Source organism: Halichoerus grypus, chromosome 5 (assembly GCF_964656455.1).
Source record: "Halichoerus grypus chromosome 5, mHalGry1.hap1.1, whole genome shotgun sequence".
In the NCBI taxonomy this organism is placed as follows: domain Eukaryota; kingdom Metazoa; phylum Chordata; class Mammalia; order Carnivora; family Phocidae; genus Halichoerus; species Halichoerus grypus.
This window is the reverse complement of record NC_135716.1, coordinates 172,492,257-172,519,255: the sequence shown is the minus strand read 5'-3', so window position 1 is coordinate 172,519,255 and position 26,999 is coordinate 172,492,257. Positions and strand designations below refer to the sequence as shown.

The 26,999-nt window shown below is 40.7% G+C and overlaps 1 protein-coding gene and 1 long non-coding RNA gene across 9 annotated transcripts in view; one reads left to right on the top strand and one right to left on the bottom strand.

The window, feature by feature from the left end:
- HP1BP3 (heterochromatin protein 1 binding protein 3) overlaps nucleotides 1-15,429 on the bottom strand; it is a 37,421-nt gene extending 21,992 nt beyond the window's left edge. For 2 of the 8 annotated variants that reach the window (XM_036099104.2, XM_036099116.2), the window contains exons 1-6: nucleotides 15,278-15,429; nucleotides 9,806-10,001; nucleotides 9,258-9,357; nucleotides 5,892-6,045; nucleotides 4,030-4,189; nucleotides 1,359-1,502 (exon numbers count right to left, since the gene is read on the bottom strand). In XM_036099104.2, coding sequence (XP_035954997.1) covers nucleotides 1,359-1,502; nucleotides 4,030-4,189; nucleotides 5,892-6,045; nucleotides 9,258-9,357; nucleotides 9,806-9,901 — 654 coding nt within the window. In that variant the 5' untranslated portion in view covers nucleotides 9,902-10,001; nucleotides 15,278-15,429. Of the gene's footprint in view, nucleotides 1-1,358; nucleotides 1,503-4,029; nucleotides 4,190-5,891; nucleotides 6,046-9,257; nucleotides 9,358-9,805; nucleotides 10,002-10,358; nucleotides 10,380-14,718; nucleotides 14,740-15,277 lie in introns of those variants that run through there. The other 6 variants (XM_036099109.2, XM_036099106.2, XM_036099105.2 and 3 more) reach the window with 6 other exon arrangements.
- A 187-nt stretch (nucleotides 15,430-15,616) lies between these two features.
- LOC144381975 (uncharacterized) lies at nucleotides 15,617-26,426 on the top strand. The gene is made up of 3 exons (XR_013448356.1): nucleotides 15,617-15,862; nucleotides 16,635-16,662; nucleotides 26,300-26,426. It is a non-coding gene; the product is annotated as an uncharacterized LOC144381975 (long non-coding RNA).
- Nucleotides 26,427-26,999: the final 573 nt, after the last annotated feature.

Below are 26,999 nucleotides of genomic sequence, written 5' to 3'. Positions count from 1 at the left end.
CTTTCAGCCTATAAACTGTTGTTTAAGCATCAAACTGAGGTCAGCCTACGAGGCAAGAATAGGTCATAAACTATATTTCACAAAAAAAAAAAAAAACCAACCAAACAAAAAAAAAACCCCATGAAGCCAGCTCATAAACTGTGCTGACATACACTATGATAGAGGACAAGTCTTTGGTTCTAATTACATTGGTTAGATAATACCTTTAAATCAGTGACTATTTTAAAGGCCATATAAATATCAGTTATACAACATTTTAAGAAAGCTGTAATGTTAGCTCCACAGCAGGAATCTGCTTTACTCACTGATGGGTCCCCAAGCACCTGGCACACAGGAACAATATATATTTGTGGAATGAAGTACTTGTTGAAAGTTCCTAATCAGAATTTAAATGCCTTAGTGGCACAGAATTCTGTATTAATCAAATTGTGCAGAAAGGTATGAAAGAAAAGGCAACAGGACTCTGGGAATACAGTTAACTATGTCCTTTGAACCATTTTTGCCAGTACCATGGGATCGTGATAATTACTGGACCTCTGAAGAGGATTTAAGATAAAGTCCATTCCAACTTTAAATTTTTATGATTCTAAACAATATTTTGATGTACTATGCAAAATAACATGTGTTTATGCCTGAAATCATTACTGGTTTTAGTACTAGTCTCAATTTACTCAGGCTTCTCTGATGCTCCTAACAAGCTTTAATACTGTTAGGTTAAAGTGAACCTATTTACAAATACGTAACAGTAACAAGTCCAGTCACAAAACAGGCTTTAAAACTAACAAACACAAGACAAGAATAATTCTTTTTTGCTGCTGCAATAAATTGATTCCTTGACCCCACATCTTATTTTCAGAACTACATGATCTCAAGCATTAAGTGGCCCCCAAAGAAAATCCAATTATGGGGCACCTGGGTGGCTCAGTCGGTTAAGCATCTGACTCTTGATTTCAGCTCAGGTCATGATCTCAAGCCTTGTGTAGGGCTCAGCGCGGAGTCTGCTTAAGATTTTCTCCCTCTCTCTCTCTCTGCCCCTCCTGCCTCCCACCCCCAGCTCATGCACTCACGCTCTCTAAAAAAATAGATAAATAAAGAAATAAAATTTATAAAAGTACAAGGAGCACCAGAACCAAATTACACTATCATAATGCTTCTGCTCTCCAAAACAGTTAACTTATCAAAGATAACTGGCACACCTGTGATTCTGAAACCTAGTCTCAAATAATAAAACTAGGTTAAGCTTAAACATTTCATCATCATGTTAATTTACAAAAGAAGACACAGAAAGCCTAAATATTATTGTGGACTTACAGTTAATACATGTTGAAATGATCTTATCCCCAATAATTGTTTAATACCTGTTTGATGACACCTCTATTTAATTCTCTTTTCAGTGCTTGTTTAAGGAGGTAGCCCCTTCTCTCCAGCTCCAGAGAAGGGTACTTATGAATAATATATTTTCGAATAGCAACCACTGATGCACCACTCTTCTGGAAGCATGCCTAGAAAACAGATTTACCAAACCATACACATTACTTTATACCAGCTGCTTTTCATTAGACAGAGAATCTGACACATATGTTTTCAAAATAAATTTTGGAGGTGAACTTGACAAAAGATGATAAAAATGGCAGGAAGAATGAACAGTCTTTCAGGTAACTTCAGTTCATCATGGCTGTTGAGAAATACAGAAATAATCTTTTTGCAACAATAATTTTAACTTAGTTGAAGACAGGCAAAGAGAAGATAAAACGTGAACATTCTGTGTGTCAAGGAAGAACTTCCTTCCATTTTAATTCTATTCTATATTTAAAAGACAGATCTCCAGCATTAAAATGAAGAAAACAGAACATTTCTATTACTATAGGATTATAGATCTGATTCATTTTCTGGAATGAGCTTTAAGCATACCAGGACCAATGTTCTCTGTAGGCTTTGTGTGAATGTCAGCAGAGAACATTAGCAAAGATAATCCGAATAAATGGCATAAAACTGGTTTACAGATGGCAAAATCTTAAGCAAAGTTCTGGGTAACAATGAGGGCATTCGATTGTGACTTAAAATGCCCTCTTTTGTTTCCATCCAATTTATCTATATGCCATTTGATTAGTGACCATGGAAGACTTAAGTAGGTCATTAAGTCATAAAGGTGGCAAATTTTTTTCAAATGCTTTACATTTTGAAGCACACGTAAGGAGCATCTGTTATCTACCTAATGGGCTAGTCCACCAATTTTGTGTTGCCATTGTCTATAAACTGAACGTGGCACTTATTTATTCTCATTGGATAAAGACGTGATTGAATGTTATTTTACATACTTTGACAATAAAGAAAAATTGTACAACATAAAACAAATTTGTGTTAATATGGTTGACTTACTTCAAGTATCTCTGATCTATTACAACCTATTAAAGTTTACTCCTGATTTTTTAAGAAAATACAAAGAAAATCGAGCAGAAAAGGACTCTCTAATGCTAAAGCAATTCTATGCTCCACCAAACTGACACTGAGATGGAAGTAGACATAAGGACTTCTGTTTATTCACAAAATGGTATCAATGATCTGTAATCATGATTTCTTACACTGCATGCAACACACACACACATACCCTCCCTTGTACAAATATGCACAATCAGATTCAAACTATTCTTTAGGCCTAATTATACTGTTCTAATTTTTTGTTTCACTATTTTAAAATTTTAGTCCCTTCTCCAACCTCACTGTAACCCTGCTCCTCGAAATCTAGGCTGAGAGGTCATGAAGTGAAATCCTGGAAGAAAGGCTATACAAAGAAAAGAGATCTCATTACAGTCAAGCTATCCAAACCAAGAAAGTTTTAAGGAGTTGAGAGCACTCTTGAAAGGAGTGCAGGGAGTGGTGTGAAGGCAAACCCTTTTCCAGTTTATGTCTCATTCTCAAATTCTGAAAATGACCACTAGGCTGCTCTCTCCTCTGTACACCACCCTGATTACATTGGTCTTTATTCCTCTTTCCCCAATTCTGACTGAGATCCTAGCAACAAGATCCCTAAAATGAGGGTGTCTTGTTAATTTGCATGATGAGATAAGAGGAGCTAGTGAGATTATCATATTATGCGAATTAGCAAGGTAAAAGTAACCAGGAAAACTTAAAAAAGGCAAGGTCAGATGATAAGATAACCTTAAAAATTAAAATAAGAAAGCTACGTGAGGACCCGTAAGCTAATGGGAGTCAGTGGATTACAGCAAAGTCAGAAAGCTGTGCAAGGAGAATTTTTGGTGATGAAGCAAAATAGTAAGGTTTCTTTTTTTTTTTTTATAAAGATTTTTTTTACTTTTTATTTATTTGACAGACACAGCGAGAGAGAGGGAACACAAGCAGGGGGAGTGGGAGAGGGAGAAGCAGACTTCCCGCAGGGCAGGGAGCCCGATGCAGGGCTCCATCCCAGGACCCTGGGATCATGACCTGAGCCGAAGGCAGACGCTTAACGACCGAGCCACCCAGGCACCCCAAAATAGTAAGGTTTCTAAGAGGGTTTCTTAGAGCTTAGGTGAGAAAGCTAGCTATTACCAGTATTAGACACTCAGCTTTGAAAATGGACCTAAAGACAGTGTATCTTTTTTAAAATAAAAATCCTCTGTGCTATTCAGTTACTCTCAGTCACAATCAGACTTCATAAGGGCAGAGATGACATCCTTAGCAGGGTTACAGATACAGAGAAGTTAGTCCTTAAATGTTTGCTGAATGAATTAACAGGTTCAGCCTTCAAATAAATACTATATTTAACCAATAAACTGAGCAAAACAAAAAAAATCTGAAGTTAAAAATACTTGCTATAATAAATTTGAATTAAAAAATTAACAGTGCTCACCAAATGTGATTTTCTTATTAACAAAAACAACAGGAACTTCACAATGGCTTTCTTCTATTTAAGTATCTTTTAGGAAACAGAGCAAGATTTCTCATGTCTGGACAGGAATATGCCATTTTCAAATAACCCAAAGACGAACAAAATAGATCTAAGATGAACTGTTTGTAATAAAAACTTGCCTTAATGGCCTCAGTTAGGATTGCATCCATCTTGGGACGTGGGGAGGAAGCCATCGGTGTTTGTTTCTGGGCTCTGGCTAGCTGGCTGGCAGAAAGGGTAGCCCAGGAAGGTATTGTTTTTTTCACTTTCTTCTCCTTTTCTTTAGACTGATCTTTCTCACTTTAAAACAAATAATTGTTATTATGCAAAGTAAACTCTGCAGAAAGAGGTATAAAGTCAGAAAGAAGAATGGACAAGGAAAGGATAAAAATTAATGTTTTATTGCCACACTGAAGTGATACATAAAATGAGCAAATTTTCAAAAAATAAAACCTTTTTAAAAAATTGGATACTATAAATGAACCAGAAAGGTGTCTTCTCTTAGGTGCAGGAGAGAGGAGTCAGATAAATTACCACTGGTATAAAAGGCCAGCACACTAAAGAAATGAGAATTTTAAAACATATTCTAAAAACTACAACAGCTGTCATTTAGCACAGTGAAAAGAACTCAAGCTCTGAAGTTGGAAGACCTGGGTTTGGGTTTTTGCTCTAACATTTACTAGCTACATGACCTTGGCAGGTAACCTGAGTCTCAGTCTCCTCAGCTGTAAAATAGTAATCTAAGGCCAAATATTTTACAAGTTTGTTGCAAGAATTATGAGATTGTTTGAAAAAACAATTTTGTGAGCCATAAAGCATTACACAGATTGTATTCTAAATAACAATAATAGCACTCCATGCACCTAAAATACAGGGTACCTGCTAAAAATTCCAGAGAACTTAAACCTACAAAGGATTCCCTGAGGACTACACCCAGAAAGTATAGTTATTACTAAGTCATTCTTTCATTTAAAAAATAATTCCTAACAATTTTGACCAACTATGAAAAGAATAGAATGCGACCAGCTGTCCTGCAAAAAAAACAAAACTTTAATTAAGAATTGCTGGGGCGCCTGGGTGGCTCAGTCAGTAAGTGTCTGCCTTTGGCTCAGGTCATGATCCCAGGGTCCTGGGATGGAGCCCCACAAAGGGCTCCCTGCTCGGCGGGGAGCCTGCTTGTTCTTCTCCCTCTGCTCCTTCCCCACCCCTTGTGTGCTCTCTCTCTCAAATAATAAAATCTTTGAAAAAAAGAAAAAAGAAAAAAGAATTGCCACCACATTGTACAGATGACCAGTAGCAAATTTCACTTTCAGATTCATAAAGTCACCCTCCAAGTGATGAATACTTCATCATACACACACAGAGTTTTAGGTGATGCTGGCAATAGCTGTTATAGATTAATGTTTTCTAACATAAACATATAAAAACAACTCACAGAGGCAGGAATAAAATGGTGAAGTATTTCCCAGGTCAGATTTTTAGAGTCATGTTTCATTTTTTTTTTTTTTAAGATTTTATTTATTTATTCATGAGACAGAGGGAGAGAGAGAGAGGCAGAGGGAGAGGGAGAAGCAGACTCCCTGCTAAGCAGGAAGCCCCATGCGGGACTTGATCCCAGGACCCCGGGATCATGACCTGAGCCGAAGGCAGACGCTTAGCCGACTGAGCCACCCAGGCGCCCCATGTTTCATTTCTTATTGAAATTATGTCAATGATTAAAATATCAGACACTCCCACAATGAATTCTAGCACAAAAAAAATTCCAAATGCAAGAGCAATGAATTTTGAGTTATTCAAACCACTATTATAATAACTACTACAAACTCTAATAGGCCTTACAACTACATAACAAACCTATTTCAAACAATAATTCTAAAAAGTAAATCCAAGTACACAGCAAGTATCTAGCATAAACCAATGTTAAAAAGCCGTAAAACAATCTGATCTACAGTCCTTTTACATAGTCTTCAATTATAAATAGCAAGAAGGCATAACTCCTTACTCCTTTTTGGTTTCCTCTGAGGACTTGTTCTCTTCCTTCTCTTCATTCTCAGCTTCTCCCTTTGGCTGCTCTGTCTCACTAGATGTAGCAGGTGGAGTTTCATTCTCTTGTTCTTCTACAGTAGAGACAGATTCCTCTGAACTTATGTCTGGTTCTAAAAAATCAGGTGAGCAGAATCGCATTAAGCAGATATATTAGAGACTGAGTCAATAAAAGGGTAAAAGTCTAATTTATTAAACAGAAAAGCCAAATGCTCCAATTGACAGATGTATTTTAAAATGAACAAATGACAATCAGTTGCAGTTTTCTTTCCTTTTTTAGTCCACTCAAATTGCCTATTCAATGGGTTGCTTATCCAGACCATTAGGTGATAAAAGGAGATGGACCAGACAATTACACAGAAAGAGAAACTCATTTTACCTCAAATCAAATCTCTTGCCCACTCTCTGCAATATTAATGATAAAATTCATAATTAAGAAATTAGCTATTTCAGGGGCGCCTGGGTGGCTCAGTTGTTAAGCATCTGCCTTCAGCTCAGGTCATGATCCCAGGGTCCTGGGATCGAGCCCCGCATCAGGCTCCCTGCTCTGCGGGAAGCCTGCTTCTCCCTCTCCCACTCCCCCTGCTTGTGTCCCCTCTCTCGCTGTGTCTGTCAAATAAATAAAATCTTAAAGAAAAAAAAATTAGCTATTTCATAATTTAACAGACAAATCTTAGGAAAGGAATAAGTAACAGAAAATGAACACCTATTTTCCACGTTAAAGGACTGGGGCAAGAGTAGAAATCTGAGAGGGGGAATAGTGAGGTCTGCAGTTGCTAATCTGTGTCTTTTCTCAGCATGTCTCTTTGAGCAGTTACTACAAAACACAGTACCCTAGATTTGGTTAAGTAGGGACTTCAAAGAAAAAGACTCCCCAGTGGCAAAACTTAGGCAAAAAAATAAAAGTATAGGCTTGAAGAGTTTGGTCATTTAAATTATGTGAACAGGTGCCTGGGTGGCTCAGTCGGTTAAGCGTCTGCCTTCGGCTCGGGTCATGATCCCAGGGTCCTGGGATCGAGTCCCACATCGGGCTCCCTGCTCCGCGGGAAGCCTGCTTCTCCCTCTCCCACTCCCCCTGCTTATGTTCCCTCTCTCACTGTCTCTCTCTCTCTGTCAAATAAACAAACAAAATCTTTTAAAAAAAATAAATGTGAACAAATTACTATCATGATGAAAACTTCTAAGAGAACAAAAAAATGCCACTTCCTTCTTATAACCAAAACACATATATACAGTTCTAAAGGAATTTCTAATTTTCAACAAATTAAAATTCTAAACCATGAACTTCAGGACAGTCAACTATCATTTGTTGATCTCATCCTAGATTATGCCCTTCAACCAGACTTGCATATAAGTTGAAAATCCTCACATACAGGTTTAGCCAAAATTGAAGAGTCAGACACACCTGGATTCAAGTTCAGTCCTTATAACTTTCTAGCTTGCTATCTTAGGGCAAGTTCTTGGATATCTCCAAGTTTCAGTAATCTTACCTCACAGATTTATCATGGGTATTGTATAAAATGCTTTATAGGTACACTTGCAATCTTTGGCCTCTCCTGCTGCTTCTAGAACTATTTCACAAAGTATTAAAGCTAGAACTTCATTGTAACAATGGTATCTGGTGACTCAGATAATTACTGTTAGATGTATTTTTTTAATCACATACGTATCTTTTACTGTCCCTCACCCCACCAACTTGATTTAACTCCTGCATGAGTAAGAACTTACTAGTAGTCATTATGTTTACTTCTACATTGCCTTATTCTAAAACGGATGAAAAAAACCGTTTACTGGGTTTTACTCTTAGAGCTATAAATTCAATTTCATATTATTTTCTCAAGAATAACTGCTTAGGGGCGCCTGGGTGGCTCAGTCATTAAGCGTCTGCCTTCGGCTCAGGTCATGATCCCAGGGTCCTGGGATCGAGCCCCACATTGGTCTCCCTGCTCAGCGGGAAGCCTGCTTCTCCCTCTCCCGCTCCCCCTGCTTGTGTTCCCTCTCTTGTTGTCTCTCTCTCTGTCAAATAAATAAAATCTTTAAAAAAAAAAAAAAAAAGAGTAACTGTTTAATAGTTGATGGATTAATAAAGGTGCAGTAATTCAACAAACACTGAGTATACAGTATGTATAAGACACTGTTTCCAACTCATTAAACTATCGCGTCTGTCCTGTGAAATGCAGGATTTATAAAATCTAAAGTATGAGTGAAGTCAAATTATTTTTATATACAAAATACTATAATGGGAGATTACACACAGAACTTGTGAAGTGACTTACTGACCCTTTCTAAATTCCTGGCTGACTTTTCCAATACCTGAACTCTCTGCATATATTCTGAAAACTGATGTGATTAGTGATTTAGTGGCTTTAGCTGACTGTAAAGCAAATGGCAGCTTAAGATGGGCCATAAAGTGGCTATCACAGTGCTGGACAAAATAACCAACGTCACCTCGCCAGCACCTCTCATTTTTTCATATGCTGATTCCCATGTCTCCTAAGTACCTCAGGCTAGTGTACCCAAGTTGTTTGTGCTATTCATCTGAGTATTTTGAAACAAAACCCAGGTTCAGCTGGAAGAGTATATTCCTGCTGCACCAAGGGATAAAGGCAACAGGGTGCACATATTTTTTATTCCTAATCTGCGCTGGTCAGCAAATACTTAGTTCTAATAGCCACAACAGGGACAGCACCATGTGCTCATCCCTGGCAAACTGAAGATGAAAGGCAAGGGAGAAAGGGGAAAAGGATAAGGAAAGAAAGAAAAAGGTCACAAGAAGAAAAAGAAAAACAAGGAAAAGGAGATGCCATAAAGGAGCACTATTACCTAGGTTGATGGTTCTACATTTTTCTTGATTCATTATGTTCCCAACTCTGTATGGCCAATCTTCTCTCCAACAACACCAAATACAAACCAATACTTTGATTGCCCATTTGTTCCCTTAAGGCCTCATGATGATTTCTGGGTGACCCTGCACTGTCTGTCTTGAAGGCTCAAGACCCCCATTCCTCCACAGTCTTTATCCCCATGACACAGTATGGCCAGAAGTTACTCTTTGACGGTTCCTGTTCTTGCCAACTATTTTCTTTTTAATTCCAAGAACATGAAATTTTCACCTTCTAAAAATCTTTAGAGACAAGATGAAATTCTTACTTTGCTCATTTTGATCTGGAAATGACATATCCATAGGTACCACTTCTCTCTTTCAATGTCCCCCCAAAACAACCATGAAAAAAGAACAATTAATTAAGTTCAAAGGAATTAATGGGATACTCCAAACTGGAATAGAAACTTTTGCCATTTTAAGTTGTCTACTGCTTTACTTTACCTGGCTTTTCTTCCTCCCCTTCAGCAAGCTTGCTTTTGGGAGGAGCTTCCCGCGTAGAATTCACAGTTCGACGAATCGGCATGGTGCTATCTTCTACCTTCTAAGAAAAAAGACAGCCATAATCACACATGCATAAGAAAAATTCTCTTTTTTCTCTTTCTCAAGGGGCCTAACTGGGTGTTAGAAGATGTAGGAGAATTCTTCAAGTCGACTCCAGGATCTGATGCAAATTACTTTTAACAAGTTTTGTTGAAGTAATAAATATGATTTTTTAAAAAATACTTTTCAAAATATTTTATTTTAGCTAGAATTTCAAATGGAAACAGGTAATTATACTTGATTTGGAATAAATTTAGAAGGTTGGAGGTTTTCTCAGGAATTTGAGGGGAAAGGGAAGATGAAAAGAATTTTGTATGTTTGATTTTTTTCAGATTCACAACCCAGAACTCCCCAAAGTAAGGAAAGGAACATGTACCAAGAAGGACCCAGCAGGGCCTGAAGTCAGGGACTGATCCAAGAGTGAGCTTCAAGAATGTGTCAGCCCCTACCTCACCTAACTTGTCCGCGTGGATCAGCTGAGCTCCTACTATAAGTGGGAGTGCCTTAGGATGGACGAGTTCACCTTGAGACGTATCAGTCGCCATTTAAAATAATTTCTAGGCCCGAGTACAGGTTACACTCTGAAGCCTCTGCTGTTAACCACAAGGATTTTTCCTAATGGTTTCAGTGTGGTGAAGAGTCAACCTAAAGCACAGAAAAGACCTGGTGTGAAGATTAACAGAAACAAAACTAAACTAAATGTCTAAATTTAATACACATCCAAAGGGGAAAAAATTAACTATAAAACTTATAGTTAAGTGACAGATGACTTGATCAGTTATCATTCAGAAAGATAAAATCAACTATCAAAATACAGACTACGTAAAGCAGCCACTAAGACAAACGCACAAGCCACAGCAGCTGTTGCACCTGCCACGTGAACAAAGGCAACAAGGACAAGAAAGCTCCTAAGGAACCTAACCCCATTCCCCTCCGGCTACCATCAGGAACTTAGAAAGGACAGAATAAGGAGACTAAGGAACAGTTTAGTCAAATGTTTACTCAATTACTGAAGAGAGAAGGTTTTTGTTGTTATTGTTCTCAAACGGATCAGGAAAATTATCGGCAACCTTGACTTCATCTCCATTAGATAAGTAATCCAAGGGCAAAAATCCTGCTGAAGAACGTGATACTCTAAGAGCCTCCAGACCTAGAGAAGCAAATTTAGACCGTCACCTAGGAGAAGAGAAGTATGCTTCCAAGACCTTATTTGTTATTTTTAAAGTAGGCAAAACTAGCACAGAAGAAAGAACATAATTAAATATTCAAAGATAAAACCCATGTAGTCACTCAAATTTACCTGATCATTAATACTCTCTGCCCTCAAAAAAAATCTCATCTGGGACTCAATGACATTTTATAATAAAAATCTCTCCAAAATATAAGAAAATGATCATTTGAGTGTTTAGATCTTTGTGCTAATGAACATTAACAAAGAGCTGGGGAATAGCAGACTAGTCATTCAACCTCTACTTTAAGCTCTGACCCTGTCTAGGAATTCAAGAGCTTTCAATTTGTCAGGTAATAGTCCCAAGCTACAACAACTAGGATAAATCCAAAAAACCCAAACATAGAGAATGCTTTCACATTTACAGGGAAAATCTTTTTATGGGAACCCCAAGAGCAATGCCAGACTTGTGAACTGTCAATCAGCTGCAAGCAAAGGCAGCTGATAGAATTCAAGATGCACTAAAACTTATCAAGAGTAAATTAGTAATATTCATGAATATTTTAAAAATTATGTTATAAAAACTACTTAAAATGTTCACATAGCAATTCACTTCAAAGAATTACAAAATACAGAAGTAAAAATAATTGTTTTTTGATCTGTGAAAAGAGGGCCACGATGGGCTTAAGAACACTATTTAGGCTTGTGAAACCTAAAAGTCTATCTTGGAATAATTTGAATACAAAAACCTGCTCATTCATGCAACCAGCACTTACATAGTAATATATTTTCTTGAACAATTAAAAAAAAAACTAAGCAAATCTGCTGCTCTTTTCACACGTGAACCCTGTAGAGAAGTAAACCACCACAATCAGGTTATTTTTGGTAAAGTGATACGGCTAATGAATTCATCTTTCTTAACCCACAGTAACACTAGCTACGTTGAAAATGCTATTGTGAAGTCAACAAAAACCTTCAGGAGTCTCTGTTCATAGGATATCTTGAAAAAATATTTTCCCTGTAAACACAATACTGAAAAGAGTATCAAAACCTTTCCAGTCTACTATATTCATTAATTACTCAAAACTAAAACAAATGAGTTAAAAGGGGAGGGGGCACGCAAAGGAAGCTACTACTAATGCCAATGTGATGAAACTAAAATCAGGGCAGCAAGTACATGGTCCATAAAGACATTAGACATCATTAACCCAAGGACAAGAATGATAGTTTAAATTAGGCCGGGTAAGAAGCATGCCCAGGTTGGAATTAAAAAAAAAAAAAAAAATGGTGGTTTGCCCATCTTCCTGGCTGCATCCACCAAAAATGTAAATCCTGACACTCTGCTGCTTAAAACCTCCCAATTACCATCCCCCTATTTTACTAATCTCACCTCCTACTACTTTACCCATCACTCTACTCTCTCGACTCCAAACACAAAGACCTTTTGGCCCTGGCACTGTGCTCTCCTCATCCCTGCCTCAGGGTGTTTGTACTTGCTGTTCTCTTAAACTAAAACACTCTTTTCCTAGACACTTCAATCAGGTTTCTGCTCAATGTCACGCCCCTCAGAAAGGCCTCCCGTCCTTCTCATTCTTCGGGTTTCTTTAGCATTTAATACCAACTGAAAGTCAAAATATGTGTTTACTTGTTTATTATGTATCTCTCTCAAATGCACCCAGAGCACTAAAAGGGCTAGGACCTTTAATTCACACTGTACTCGTAGCACCTAGAACAGTGTCCAACACATAATGTGTTGGGACAAATTTGGGGGAAAAAAAGTTAAATGAACAATGCCATCTAATTACTTATTACTATATTTAGTGTACGTGAAGAACACTTAAAAAAAGGAACCCAAAGTTATTTGGGATAAATATTAAGAAATGTTTGCCTCAGAGGCACCAGGCTGGCTCAGTTTGTAAAATACAACTCTTGATCTTGGGGTCATGGGTTTGAGCCCCACACTGGGCACAGAGTTTACTTTAAAATAAAAATGTTTGCCTCAGCTCTGAATTTCCTTGGTTAAGGGTCATGGAACTTAAAGCTTCAGTCTGGGGGCGCCTGGGTGGCTCAGTCGTTAAGCGTCTGCCTTCGGCTCCAGTCATGATCCCATGGCCCTGGGATCGAGCCCCGCATCGGGCTCCCTGCTCCGTGGGAAGCCTGCTTCTCCCTCTCCCACTCCCCCTGCTTGTGTTCCCTCTCTTTCTGTGTCTCTCTCTGTCAAATATATAAATAAAATCTTAAAAAATAAAAAAAAAGCTTTAGTCTATAATTCTTTTTAACAGGTTGGCTAATGAGTTACTTAATATGTTCAATGTTCATTACAGAGCTAACAAAACCATATGGATGGTTAACTCACACTGCCTTATCATCACCATGTACCTATTAATTTAACTTTTTGTGGCTGTACTTTTGAATCAGACTTTTAGGCTACCATGCTTATTCCCCAGCAGAGAGATTATCCAGCTGGTTCACTGATGCATACTTGGTGCCTAAGAACACCCAAGGCATAGAACAGGTGCTCAACAAATGTTTGTTAAATGAAAGGATGATGAATAGATGGAGAAAGTTTTCCAGCTAGGTTCTTTTATGTGCCAAAACCAATCTGAGTTTACCTGTGGTTTATGTGGTCCTCCTGTGGTCTCCAATCTGGGTTTGTTTTTTTTTTAACGTTAGATTAACTATACAAAGAGTTGCCTTTGTAAAAGGAAATTCTAAATTGTTTTTAATTTAATGCAAGCAATAAAAAAAGGTGATAAAGTCTAGAATTCCAGAGTTTTTCTCTCTACATTATGAGAAAGCAATAGAAAAATTAGTAGGAGGTTAACAAGGTTAGTAGTAGTAGTAGTTTTTTGATATCCTTGAAGATATGCATTTTAGGGAAAGTACTATTATTTCATATTTTACCATAAAATGTGTGCAGTGTTATAAATTACAAAATCATCAGCTACATGCACAAAATATATCAAAATGTTCGCAACCTCAAGTCTTTCACTTAATAGTAATGTCACAAAAAGCATGCCGGTAATTTGCTGGCAACTTTCCCCCACCCACTTTTACACTTAAACAAATCAGTATGTACCTAATTACCTTGGGAATAGATGGTATGTATGGACACTACATGGCCCCCCCTGAAAAACACAATCACAACCTAACTGCCTAAACAGTTATGATTTTCATCTATCTGTAACAGTTCAGGATACTTCCTCCAACTTTCTGCCCTCAGTCGTCCAAGTCAGTTTAAAAACGCAGCCAAACCAAAAACAAAACAAAAAACAAAATAGATCTTTAAAATGTTACTTCTACTTTGAAACATAGTAAACTGAACTTTTCAAAAGAGCAATAAAAACTTAAAAGAGCTCAGAGTAGTTTCATGCCCATGCCAGATAAAACAAAATCAAAGTATCTTCCAAAATAAAACCAGTCACGTCTAATTTCACTCTAAGACACGAGAGCTGCCTAACAAGTCCCAGGCGAATTCCTAGACGTATTTCTAACTGGATTCTCACTTTGCGGTGTAATGAAAAGTCAGGAAGCATAATAAACAACAGAGAGAATTTAGAATTTGTACGCTGAAGGGGCAATCAAGTTCACCTTGTCCAGTCCTCCGTGCAGGAGAGAATACTGCCCCCAAAAGGTTAAGTGACCCGTCCTCGGGCACAGACAGTGGCCAATTCGGTATCAAAACTCAGATCTGAGGCTCTCACTTCAGCACTCCTGCCACCTCTTGACAAACGCTCATATTCACGAGTTCGACTTTTTTAATTAAAACCACACCTTCTAAGGTGCGGTGAGCGACAAGCTCTGGGCATGCCAGACGGGAAAACGAAAAGCTCAGGCCCGCATCGCAGGAGCAGCAGGAGCAGCAGCAGCTCGGAAACGCCCGCCCAGACCGCGGAGAGGCACACGGGGAACAGCGCAGCCGAGACAAAGAGGCAGGGAGCGGCCGGTGCGGGGCGCGAGCAGAGGCGGGGCAGCGCGGGGCCAAGAGGAAGGCAGCGCGGCAGATGACAGGAGGGCTCAGAGGCGGCGGACACCGAGGAGCTGCGGCGCGGGCTCCGCGCGGCCGGCAGCTCGGGACGCGGGGCTCGCGCTCGGGGATGCACGCGGCCGAGGCCGACACCACGACCCCGGCAGCGGTCGCCCGCGCGACACAAGAAGCGGCGGACCGCGAGCACTAGCGCTCCGCGCACTCACCACTGGGAGCTCCGTAATGGCGGCGGCGGGGGCGGAGAAGCCGGGGGGCGGGCCCGCCGCAGCCAGTCACCGCCGCCGGCATCTTTCGAACCCGCTCCAAAAACCGCTGAGGGAATGGGGCGGCGGGGGGAGGGGAGGGCGGGGGCGGCGGCGGGGTCCGCCTCGGGCCTCGGGAGCATGCGCAAGGCCTCAGCCAATCGGAGCGCAGCGGGAGGACGCTGGCGCAGGCGCGCTGGGACGCAGGGCCCTGGACCAGGGAAGAGCTACCCCCTCCTCCCACCTCAGTCCAAACAAAACAAGGGCGGGAGCGCGCGCGCCAGAGGGCCCCGGAGGAGGCGTCAACGAGAGGGGCAGGGGGCTAGGTCGCAGGGGAGAGGGGAGGGAGGGCGGAGCGGCCGGGAGAGGCAGACAAAAGGCACCACCTCCGGGGACCCGAGCGCCCCGCCCCCTCCACTCTGGGAGCGGCGTCGGCGCCCCGGGCGAGCGGCCTCGACCACTCGCCTTCGGGGTCCAGCGAGCCCGCGCCCACTCCCCGCCCGCCCGTTCCGTCCTGCGTTACCTCTGCGCTCCCCCCTTCCTGGCGCCCGCGTTCCGCACGGCCTCTCGGCGCCGTTCCCTCTGCCGCTCGTCGTCTCCGCCGCCGCTGTCCTCCAGGCCCAGCCGCCCAGCTCTGCCGCCCCGCCCCCCTGCCCGCGGCCCCGCGCGCGCGCGCGCGCGCGCACTCCCGCGCCGGCCCCGCCCCCGCGCGCGACTGCGATCGCGCCCCCAGCCCGCGGGAGCCGAGGGAACGCGCGCGACTTGCCTCCCCGGCCGGGTGCGCAACAACGTGAGAGGGCGCTCGGGGGCGGGAGGACGCCCGGGAGGGGGCCGTGCGTCCGCCCACGCTTCCCCCGGGTACTGCCCGGTGGTGCCCGTTAGCTTGGGTGCGGTTTCGTTTTCCTCGGAGGAGCACGCTTTTCGCTCCCTTCCCTTTCGCTACTCTCTAGTTCGGTCCCCGGTCTGAAGCGGGGTCCGCGGTCTGTCCGCTTTGGAGATGCGTCTGTCTTTAGAGGGGCTGGCGTCTCCCGCTTCTCAGTTTAGCCACAGCACAAGAGCAAACTGCCTTTCTTTGATGACCGTGGAAGAACTGAACAACCAGATAGCGGTAAATTCGGTACCTCACATTCGTTCCTATTAGGTATCCAGACAGTACAGAGCAGAGTAGTGACTCAGGATAAGAACTGGAAAAGTTGCTTTTCTAATCTATGAAAGGGTCTTCCGTGGCCTCCTATCTGCATACGCAAGAAGGATTCTCAAAAAGTAAACCCTGGCATCAGGAAAGAGGGAATTCCCTTTGAATTGTCATATTACTTTGGTATCAGCGGACTTAGGCAATGTACATACTGTTGAAAAATGTAACTTTTCAGAGCCAATGTATTTAGGTGTTTTGTGGGGTAGAGGTAGTGCCGGGAATGAATATAGGGAAATAATAAACACTAGAATTACCCCAAGGCTCACAGCAATGTGGCCGATACTCAAATGCGTGTACTAATAATTCTAAAGATTTATTATGAAACCATTTAAGTATTCGCTAGCCCAGTCCTCGGGCTGTATAATTAGCATTTTAACTATCTCACCAGCTTTCCCAGTCATAGCCATCCACTCACTCCATCAGTTGCAAAATGAGCTGTATAAAATTTAACCACCACCAAAAACTGCTTACTAATGGCATTACCAATGCTCTGGCACTCTGTTTTCATATTCAACCTGTTCATAAGGGGTTTCAGTCATTTTGCGCCATTTCTTTGTCCTGCTCAATTCCTTTGTTATCAACCTTTCTATCCTTTGTATCCCTTTTTACTGACTCAATTCCATTTTTATGTATTCGTATACTTAAAACATCTTATTTTTGTTCTTTTTCTCTAAAATGTCTTTAGCTCCATCTTATTCAAGAAACTGACCCAGGTAAGAGCAAACTAGATTTCTCCTCCAGATTTTGCTTAACACACACACACACACACGCACACACACACACACACCCTTTATTCTATTGTTTACAACATGTATACCCAATTAGGGAAAACCTTAAAATTCTTCAAGGGTGTGACACACAAACCATGTGCTAAGGCTACACTTGCTGAAATCCGAAGTTTTAAGTTTTCTACTTACAAAGGGATTTTAAATTTTTTACTGTACTTATATATTGGTTGAGGCATTATACATCTGTTAAATGTAACATCTGGCTAGTTTTGATTTTTACACTTAGCGGCCTCTGAGTTAAGACTCCATTGGGGTATGGTTTTATAGCTTATCTCACTTGGCTTTGAGCTATACTGTAAAAAATATTATTCAGTTGTGTTTGTTAAACAGAGTTACACGATGAATTTTGTACTATTAAGCTTTTAAGGCTGTTTGGCTTGAACTGGAAGGAACACACACCTTGGCAAGTTTAGGAGCAGGTGAGCTCTTATGGAGTGTATGGAGTGTATGGAGATTACCGTCAGAGCCTCGGAAGACCCCTGTCACAGAGATCTCTTACACTGATTAGAGCCCTTGAAGTTCCAACATTGAGAGATTCATTCCTTTGGTTTAAGCTTCACTCTCTTCTATAGCACTTTTAAAGTGCTAATGCCAATGAGAGCTAACATACAAGTCTCACTGATCATTGAGAATTCATTGTTTTTCCACCTCTAAACTTGAGAATCTAAAGCCTTCCCTTCCACAGTCAGGAATCAGAAGAATAAGAATTCTGGGTATCTGATTAGAAGAGGAACTTCTAGCAGACAGAAGTAGTAAACGTGCTGTTGTCTGTGAGGACTTTTAATTCTGCCCAGGGATACAGGAATGACTTGACAGTCCCAGGAACACGAGGAAATGTAGGGTTTTGTGAACTAGAAAAGCAAGTGTTAAGAATTCCCCACAATGCAACTGTATCATCTCTAGTTTTCAACAAACACCCACTTTTTCAGAAGCCAGTTCCCTGTTGAAACTTTTAGCATACAGCAAGATTTGCAGATGGCCTGTTGTCAGTGCAATAGTTTTTCACAGTCCCTCAATTTTTTAATTTTTATTTATTTTTAAGATGTTATTTATTTGACAGAGACACAGCGAGAGAAGGAACACAAATAGAGGGAGTGGGAGAGGGAGAAGCAGGCTCCCCACCAAGCAGGGAGCCCGATATGGGGCTCGATCCCAGCACCCTGGGATCATGACCTGAGCCAAAGGCACTTAACGACTGAGCCACCCAGGTGCCCCTATCCCTCAAATTTAAAGCTAAGTGATACTTAAGTCTGTTAGGCTAAAACGTTTTGCTTTGTATAGAAAAGTAAAAATGTATGGCTTTGGAGATTTGGGCATAAGCATAGCAGAAGTTGAAACAATTGCAGATTTCCAGGAGTGTTCCAGAGCAGAGCTATGATATTGCAGTCAAGGGGCTGAACGTTGAAAGTTACGTCTACCTATTTTACTCATTTTCCACTCGTTAATAAGGAGAGATTTGAGGAATAATTCTTTATTGACTGGTGGGGAGAGGTTTCTGTTCCTAACAAGGCTGATCTTTATTATCCCCACAAATCAAGGCTGAGAGACTCCAATTTCATGCAGAAGTAACCAAAAGCTAGGCAAGGGCTTGGATCCCTTAAGAATGTATGGTCCTGGCAGGGTTGGGAGTCACTTGACATTTCTGGTTTCCAGCCAGAAAGACTGGAAATGACTCTCAATTTAGTGCAGCTTGGAAAGAGATGGCAAGAGAATTAACAATTTGCACTATTGGGCAAAAAAAAAGGAGATGAAAAGATGATATTCCTCCAACTCCCCCGCCATGGTGTTCTTATTATTTCTGGTTATCCGAGGCCACTACCCTGGTGTAGAGACAATCACCCTGGGTCCTCCTCTACCAATGTCGCACTTTCTTCTACTCTGGTGGCAATAATTTTATTCAGCCCAGCAGTCATCGAACTGTAAAACTTTTTTCTAAACTATAAAAAATTCTGGATCTGAAAGATATCTGGTCCCAATGGTTTTGGATAAAAGATCGTGAACCAGTTATATAAAAACCGCATAGGTTTACAAAACAACACCCTCATATGTTCTGTTTTTTTTTTTTTTTTAATGCTGGTTGTCAATGATTAACTTAGTCATTCAGTTTGAGAACCTCTGTCCTAGATGTCATTTGCCCTTTGGTGTTCGACTGGAGTCAACATTTCTAGGTACTTCAGGGGGTCTGAAAAACGTTAGTGTCAAGAGTTTACTATTATTTTGAGGATAAGGGTTTTAAATAACAGTTGTCCTTTAGTTTGAAGTATCAGACATATTGGATGGACTTACAGTTCAGTCCTCAAGGCAACAAATACATTTGGGTATGTTATTACAGGTATCCTTCAGTGGGGAATAGAATCTAGAACTAGGGTAAGTAAGGTACTTAGTCCTACCATCTTTAATGAAAACAGGATTTACTTTCAAGCTTGTTTTCATGTCAAGTTGTGGAAACTCTATGTGTTGAACTGTCTTTTCCCCTTTCAAACACCAGAGGCAAGACAACTGCACTTTAACAGACTAAAGACATTCTGTTTGCCAGGTTTACTAAAAAGCAAAACATACCCAGTTTTGTTTTGACTGAATAATCTGAAGTCAACAGTACTACTCTTCTCCCTCCACTCCTCCTTTGTTGCTTTAACTGATTTGGAGTAAGATGCCTGCAAGGGAACCAGGCCTGTTATAGTGGCCAGAGATAGCTATGGGTCAGATCAAATCAGTGACACCCAGGGTGACCAACTATTCTGGTTCACTTAATAGGGGGAGGTTGACCGTTAGTGGGAGGTAGGACTTTGTTTTTAAACCAGGGAAGTCACAGCAAAATGGTTATCGTAAGACATCCTTTCTTTGTGGTTATGGGGTAGTTTGAGAAACTTTCTTTAAATGAGGAGATTTTGGGCGCCTGGGTGGCTCAGTCGTTAAGCGTCTGCCTTCGGCTCAGGTCATGATCCCAGGGTCCTGGGATCGAGTCCCACATCGGGCTCCCTGCTCTGCGGGAAGCCTGCTTCTCCCTCTCCCACTCCCCCTGCTTGTGTTCCTGCTCTCGCTATGTCTCTCTCTGTCAAATAAATAAATAAAATCTTTAAAAAAAATAAAAAATAAAAAAATAAATGAGAAGATTTTTTATTCAGTAAAACCCAGTAATTCATGTTTTTTAAGATTTATTTTTTTGGGGGGAGGGGCAGAGGGCGAGAGAAACCCAAGCAGACTCTGCAATGAGCGCAAGCCCAACACAAAATTCCATCTCACGACCCTAAGATCAAGACTTGAGCTGAAACCAAGATTCAGACACCCAACCAACTGTGCCACCCAGGCACCCCTGAAGCCCAGTAATTTAAAGGAAAACATGAGTCAAAACAGAAATTAAAAAATTTCAGAATTATGAAATTGGATCCATTTGTTTAAAAAAAAAGTTCTAAAAAGATGGTGATGGAAAGGAAAACCAAAAAATACTGGCTTTGAGTATTATTTATTTTTTAAAGATTTTATTTGAGAGAGAGAAAGGCAGAGGGGAAGGGAGAGAGACAAGCAGATTCCGTGCTGGGCATGGAGCCTGAAAAGGGGCTTGATGCCGTGACCCTGAGACCATGACCTGAGCCAAAACCAAGAATCAGATGCTTAACCAACTGAGCCATCCAGGCACCCCTGGCTTTGAGTATTCTTAAAATACTTGCGGCAAGGTTGTAAAAGTTTCAACCCAAAGTTCAGAAAGAGTGGCATTAATTCTTGAGAACCACACATATCAAGACTCAAGATTGTTATTTCAAGTTTTAAAATTCATATTTTGATTTATCAGTGATGCCCCTGGCTCTTTCCAAGAGATAAAACATTTTGACCAAAAAGACTCTACATGACGATGTTCAAATTTAACATAACTTTTGTGTTTCTGCTTTATAGTCTACTTGGTTGAGTCTATGATACTTAAAACAAAACAAAATTAGAATACATGTCTAATGAACTGGCAAGCTTATTTGGTATAGTTGTCTCTGTATCCAAAGTAGGTGGCATCTCCTACAGTAGGAACAAGGCCAGAGTTGGATGTTGCAGGATAAGCATTTTTAAGAGTTCATTATGGTTTTATAGCAAAAACTAGTCAAATTTTTCTTTCATTCTAGATAGAGGAATGTGTAACTTGCAAAGGACACTAACCATTAGTCCTTGTTGCAATGCCTTATGAAATCCTAGGAAAAGAGGAAGCTAAAAGCTTCTACCCCTCAGGTTTTTAGCAAGGGCTAAGCCTGAGACTTCATAGTGTATGCTAAGGAAAACAAAACAATGAAAAAAATCTGAACTGTACAGGGAGTATTAAAGAAATGTGAATAGGCAAACCATGATTTCCTATGGTTCTGAAGATAGTATAGTTTAATTGTATGTGACTGAATACAACTAAGGTTGTAGAATGTGGTAGAAAAGGAATATTGGACACAGGTAGGGTGTGCCCTAGGTATTCCATGCAGAATGCTAAGTGCCTGATCTCATCTCTTCTTGTTAATATACTCAACAATGCTATGATGTAGACAGTGTTATCCTTATTTTACAGATGAATAAACCGAAGGTTTAAACAACTCAAAGTTATAGTAAAGCCCCTATTCTTCCAATTACAATTCTTCAAAGTATATCCACACTTTTCCCCCAGTGTGGATTAAGACTTCTGGTGGAGAGCAACATATTTTTGGAAATAAGTGCCTCCTAGAAAACCAAGTGCAAATCTCAGCTCTGACACTTCCTAGGTACCTGACTTCTGTGACAGTTCAGTTCCCTACCTATGGAAAGGAAGCAGTACCACCTCATAGAGGTCATAGGGCTGGTGAGCTGAATTAGAGGAAACCCTGGAATGCGTAACAAACTACAGCTTACAAAGTGTTTTAACATATATTGGCTCATTGATACTGTGATGTAAGAAGGGCTTATTGTTTTTGTAATATAGATGAGCAAACAAAAGCCTAAGTGAGTGCTTGTTTTTAGTTAGCTTTTGGTGAAGAGCTTTATAAACCATGGCAGGGATGTGCAGTACTCCTAGGCAGTGGTTCTCAAACTTCAGTGTTCCTAAGAATCAGTTGAAGAGTTTTAAGTTTCTTGGGCTCTTTTCACTCATTCAGTTTTGGTTTAGTAGGGTGGGATCCATGAATCTGCATTTCTTTTTTTAAGTTTATTTATTTAAGCAATCGCAACACCTGAGGTAGAGCTTTAACTCCTAACCATGAGATCAAGAATCACATGTTCTGACTGAGCCAGCCAAGTGCCCCTAAATCTGCATTTCTAATGAGCTCCCAAGTGATATTGATGCTGCTGGTCTATGGCCCATAATTTGCATGACTCCCATCTTAGATATAAATGTAACTGCTCACTCCAAAGAGCCTGAAGTTATTCCAATCCACTGTGTGGCTCAATTTGGGGATTGGAAATTATTAAAAGTACTGCCATTCCTTTTGCTGAGAACTTTTTTTTTAAATACCAACTAAGTTTGGTCTCTAGGGAATTCTACTAAATTGAGAGTATAAGGCAAGTTTCAGAAAGTTCTTTCACCCATTTGTCTAGAAGGGATTTGTCTGGATTAATTTGTGATGGGCATGTTTAAATTCCACTTTTGCATGTGAAAGTGAACTCTCACCATAAATCTGCCCTTTCTTCGTTTCTCAAATATACCACGCATCCTCCTACCGCAGAGCCTTTGCACTCAAGATCCCTTCTACTTGACCACCCCAACTATTTCTTTTCTCAGTTTAAAATTCTCTTCCTGCAGGAAGCATTCTTGAATCCGTTTACAGAAGGTCCTCATTATATGCACTCATAGCACTGTTTTCAAAACATGTACCATTTATTTGTGTGCCCCAACACCCTGCAGTTAAAAATATCTTTTAAATATTTGAAAATATATATTGATCTCTAAGTTGCTAGATAAACCAGGTAAATCATTCCACAGTGGTCTCAATCCTGCCTCATATTAGGATCACCTGGGGGAACTTAAAACATGATGCCCAGGTCTTATCCTTGGAGATTCTGAAATAACTGGTGTGGGGTGGGGGGTCCCAGGATTTGTATTTTTAAAAACTTTTTTTTAAATATATTTTTTAATTTTTAAATTTTTGTTTGACAGAGAGAGAGACAGCGAGAGAGGGAACACAAGCAGGAGGAGTGGGAGAGGGAGAAGCAGGCTTCCCGCCGAGCAGGGAGCCCAATCCGGGGCTCGATCCTAGGACCTTGGGATCATGACCTGAGCCGAAGGCAGACACTTAAAAACTGAGCCACCCAGGCGCCCCTAAAAACTTTTTAAAAAAAGATTTTCAGAGAGACAGCACGCACAAGCGGGAGGAGAGGGAGAAGCAGGCTCCCCACAAGCAGGGAGCCCGATGTAGGGCTCAATCCCAGGAACCTGGGATCATGACCTGAGCTGAAGGCAGATGCTTAATGGATTGAGCGACCCAGGCATCCCTGTATTTTTAAAAACTCTTCAGATGAATCTAACATGCAGCAATGCTGAGTACCATTATTCTATGTTCTAGGAAGCAGTTAAGGCAGGAGAGCTATTTGAGCTTGGGCAGTTTCCTAGGACCTCAGGCCAGAAGACCTGTATTTATCAACAAGAGGTAAATAAGTCAGAAGAGTCAGAAAGGAAATCACTGGTAGTACAAATTCAACTGCTAGATGGTAATTTGTTTAGAGAAGCTTGATATTCTTAACTTCTTTGAAAAGTTTAATATCCTGTTATCATCAAGGCTTCTTTTATTAAGCTTGGTCAACAGTGATTCTGGATGTCCTCATATGGTTGGTGTGAGTGAACCCTTTCTAGGGAGGACAGGGAAGCCCACGAGTGGTCAAGTGACTAGGAAAGAGCACCAGCATTAGAGCACAGATCCCCCAACCGCAGTCATGACCTCTTCTCCACTACAGCATACAACTTCTTCCCATAGAGACGCCTGATACCCACCTGATAACATTTCTTTTCCCCAGGTGGTTCTTCTGATGGCCCAACTTAATTCTTTCATGTCTCCTAATAAATGCATTTAAGATTTACATTGACTTCAAAATACTATTTTAGGGGTGCCTGGCAGGCTCAGTCAATTAAGCATCTGACTTGATTTCAGCTCAGGTCATGATCTCGGGGTCGTGAGATCCAGCTCCCCGCCGAGTGTGAAGTCTGCTTGAGATTCTCAGTCTCCTTCCCCACCCCCCAACGCGCGCTCTCTCTCTCTCAAATAAAATCTTTTTTTTTTTAGGGTTTTATTTATTTTTTAAAGATTTTATTTATTTATTTAAGAGAAATAATGAGAGAGAGAGCATGAGAGGGGAGAGAGTCAGAGGGAGAAGCAGACCCCCGCTGAGCAGGGAGCCTGATGTGGGACTCGATCCCGGGACTCCAGGATCATGACCTGAGCCGAAGGCAGTACCTAACCAACTGAGCCACCCAGGCGCCCCTCAAATAAAATCTTTTTTTTTTTTTTTTAAAGATTTTATTTATTTGAGAGACACAGCGAGAGAGGGAACACAAGCAGGGGGAGTGCGAGAGGGAGAAGCAGGCTTCCCGCAGAGCAGGGAGCCCAATGCGGGGCTCGATCCCAGGACCCTGGGATCATGACCTGAGCCGAAGGCAAGTCGCTTAATGACTGAGCCACCGAGGTGTCCCAAATAAATAAAATCTTAAAAAAAAACAAAAACCCAAAACTTTTAGCTGCAGCATCACACAAGTTTTGATATGCAGTACTTACATTGTTAGTTAACTTCTGGTTATCTAACAATTTCCATTATTATTTAACTAGTCACCCCGGTGACATTTTAATATTGCATTGTATGGTCCCTTGGTAAACCAAATATTGCTAGCTAGCTAATGGGGAAAGAAAATAAAGGGATAGTTCTAATCTTTTTTCTTGTTACGTAGAATGAGGAAAAGAATGATTGGAATATCTATACAGTTGAGTCTTTTGGCAACCAGAGTTATATAAAAAATGAAGCAATATTTTCTACAAGTCACAGTGTTCCTTTGAAAGTGGCTTACTCACCTGGCAAGATCTTATCTTCAGTAAAAAATGGTATTTAAAATGCTGGTAGACCTAGATGCAGACACACCCCAGGAGTAATGAGCTCACCCGGTGGTCAGATTTTGGTGTCTAAATAACATTTTTCTAAAGGAAAGCAAGGCTCTGTGAAGAAATGGCTGATCCTAAGGCTAGGTCAGGGAAAATACAAGATATGCCTGGAGCATCTTATAATGTCACAAAGTAAGTTAAGTGCTCTAAAAGCAGGAGTTTGAGGGAATGTCAAAAGGAAACATGAACAAACTTGAAAGAGCTCCCAAGGCCAAAGCTGGAAATCTGGGCAACAAAATCATGTTCTATTGGGTTATAACTCAAAGTATAAAATAAACATATATGAGTCTGTAGTGGCATATTTATTTACATACATACACGACCAAATAAATGATAGAGGAGACAAATCTTCCTTGCAGGAGGATTCCAAATTTTAGATACTCCTCACTCAAGGAAAGAAGTAGAGCTTAATTCTCTCCTCCCTTCTCCAATGTAGGTTGGACTCACTATCTTCCAAATAGACTAGAAAAAGAAAGGGAGAAAAGGAAAGTAACTTTAGAGTGGAGACTCTAACCACCACCTCAAGCATGTAGTCAAGGTTAAACATCACCAATGATGTCATGGGTATCATGTACCCCCTGATATGGTAAGGACACTTCACTTATATGGTATTTTGACCCCAAACCCGTAATTACAGTTTAGTCATGAGAAGAACACTAGACAAAACCAAATCGAAGGACATTCTACAAAATGCCTCACTAGTACTTCTCAGAACTGTCAAGGTCATGACAAAAAAGGAAAGATTGAAAAACTGTCAAAGGCCAGAGGACACTAAGGGTACATGATGACTAAATGCAATGTGGTATCCTGAATTGCACCATGGACTAGGAAAAGGGCATTAGGAAAACTCAAAGACTGGAGTTTGGGACACCTGGCTGGCTCAGCTGGTAGAACATGTGACTCTTGATCTCAGGGTCATGAATTCAAGTCCCATGCTGGGCGTAAAGTTTACTTAAAAGAAAAAAAAAATCTGGTGTTTAGTTACTAGCAATATACGAATGCTGGTTTCTTAGTTTTGACAAATGTTGTATGGTAATGATAATAGTGGTAACTGAATGAGGGGTATATGGAACTCTGTATAAATTTGAAACTTTTCTGTAAGTCAAATTATTTCAAAATATAACATTTATTTAAAAAATTTGGCATATGGGGGCGCCTGGGTGGCTCAGTCATTAAGTGTCTGCCTTTGGCTCAGGTCATGATCCCAGGGTCCTGGGATTGAGCCCCACATTGGGCTCCCTGCTCATCGGGGAGCCTGCTTCTCCCTCTCCCACTCCCCCTGCTTGTGTTCCCACTCTCGCTGTGTCTCTCTCTGTCAAATAAATAAAATCTTAAAAAAAAAAAATTGGCATATGATTCTCTGTAGCTTATTTGATATGTGACTCGTTTTGTGATTTGTTAATACAAAACAATGTCTTTCTTCTTCTTCTTCTTTTTTTTTTGGTAATCCCAACACTAATAGATTATCATTTTCCCCCTCTTAGGGATACATGTAATATTTGAAGCTGGTGAGGACATGGTGTCTCTCTCCCTAAACTACTGGAGGATATGTAGACCTATAGCTCAAGCTTAAAGGTGACTGAAGGAGATCTATAAGACTAATGAACTGGGACTAACTGGTGGTAGAGGTTCTGTCTCAAGGCATTTTTATTCCTTACTGAGCAATTTTATTCTCATACAAGTAAGCAGCCTTAAACTGCTCAATAAATAGTCACACAGTATTTGAGGCAAATGTGCCTAAATGAAGAGGACACATAAAACCTCAGACTCCAAGCCAAGCTACATCTTAACTTTTACAGAGTACACTGTAGTAGCCTTTAATTCACACAGGAATTTCAATCCTAAGGGAAACTACTCAAGTAGCAATAAATGAGAAGTTAAAAAGACCAGACCCTAGCTGCCAGTGAAAGGATGTCAACCATCTGAGGTCATATACATCAAGTCCACAGGGTGACAAAACTTACTCAGAATTAGCTGATGGTTGTAAATATACTGACAATTATATGAAAATATAATTGAACAAAAAGTTAAATCAAAAGCAGGGGAAAATCTGGGTCTAACCCCTGCAGTCAGGTCCCTGACATTGCAAACACCTGTGGGATTTGAACATTTGCTAAATGTTGGATTGTAGGTCAAAAGAAAAAGCAATGGAATGCAGGATTTCAGTTATATGGAATGTCCAGA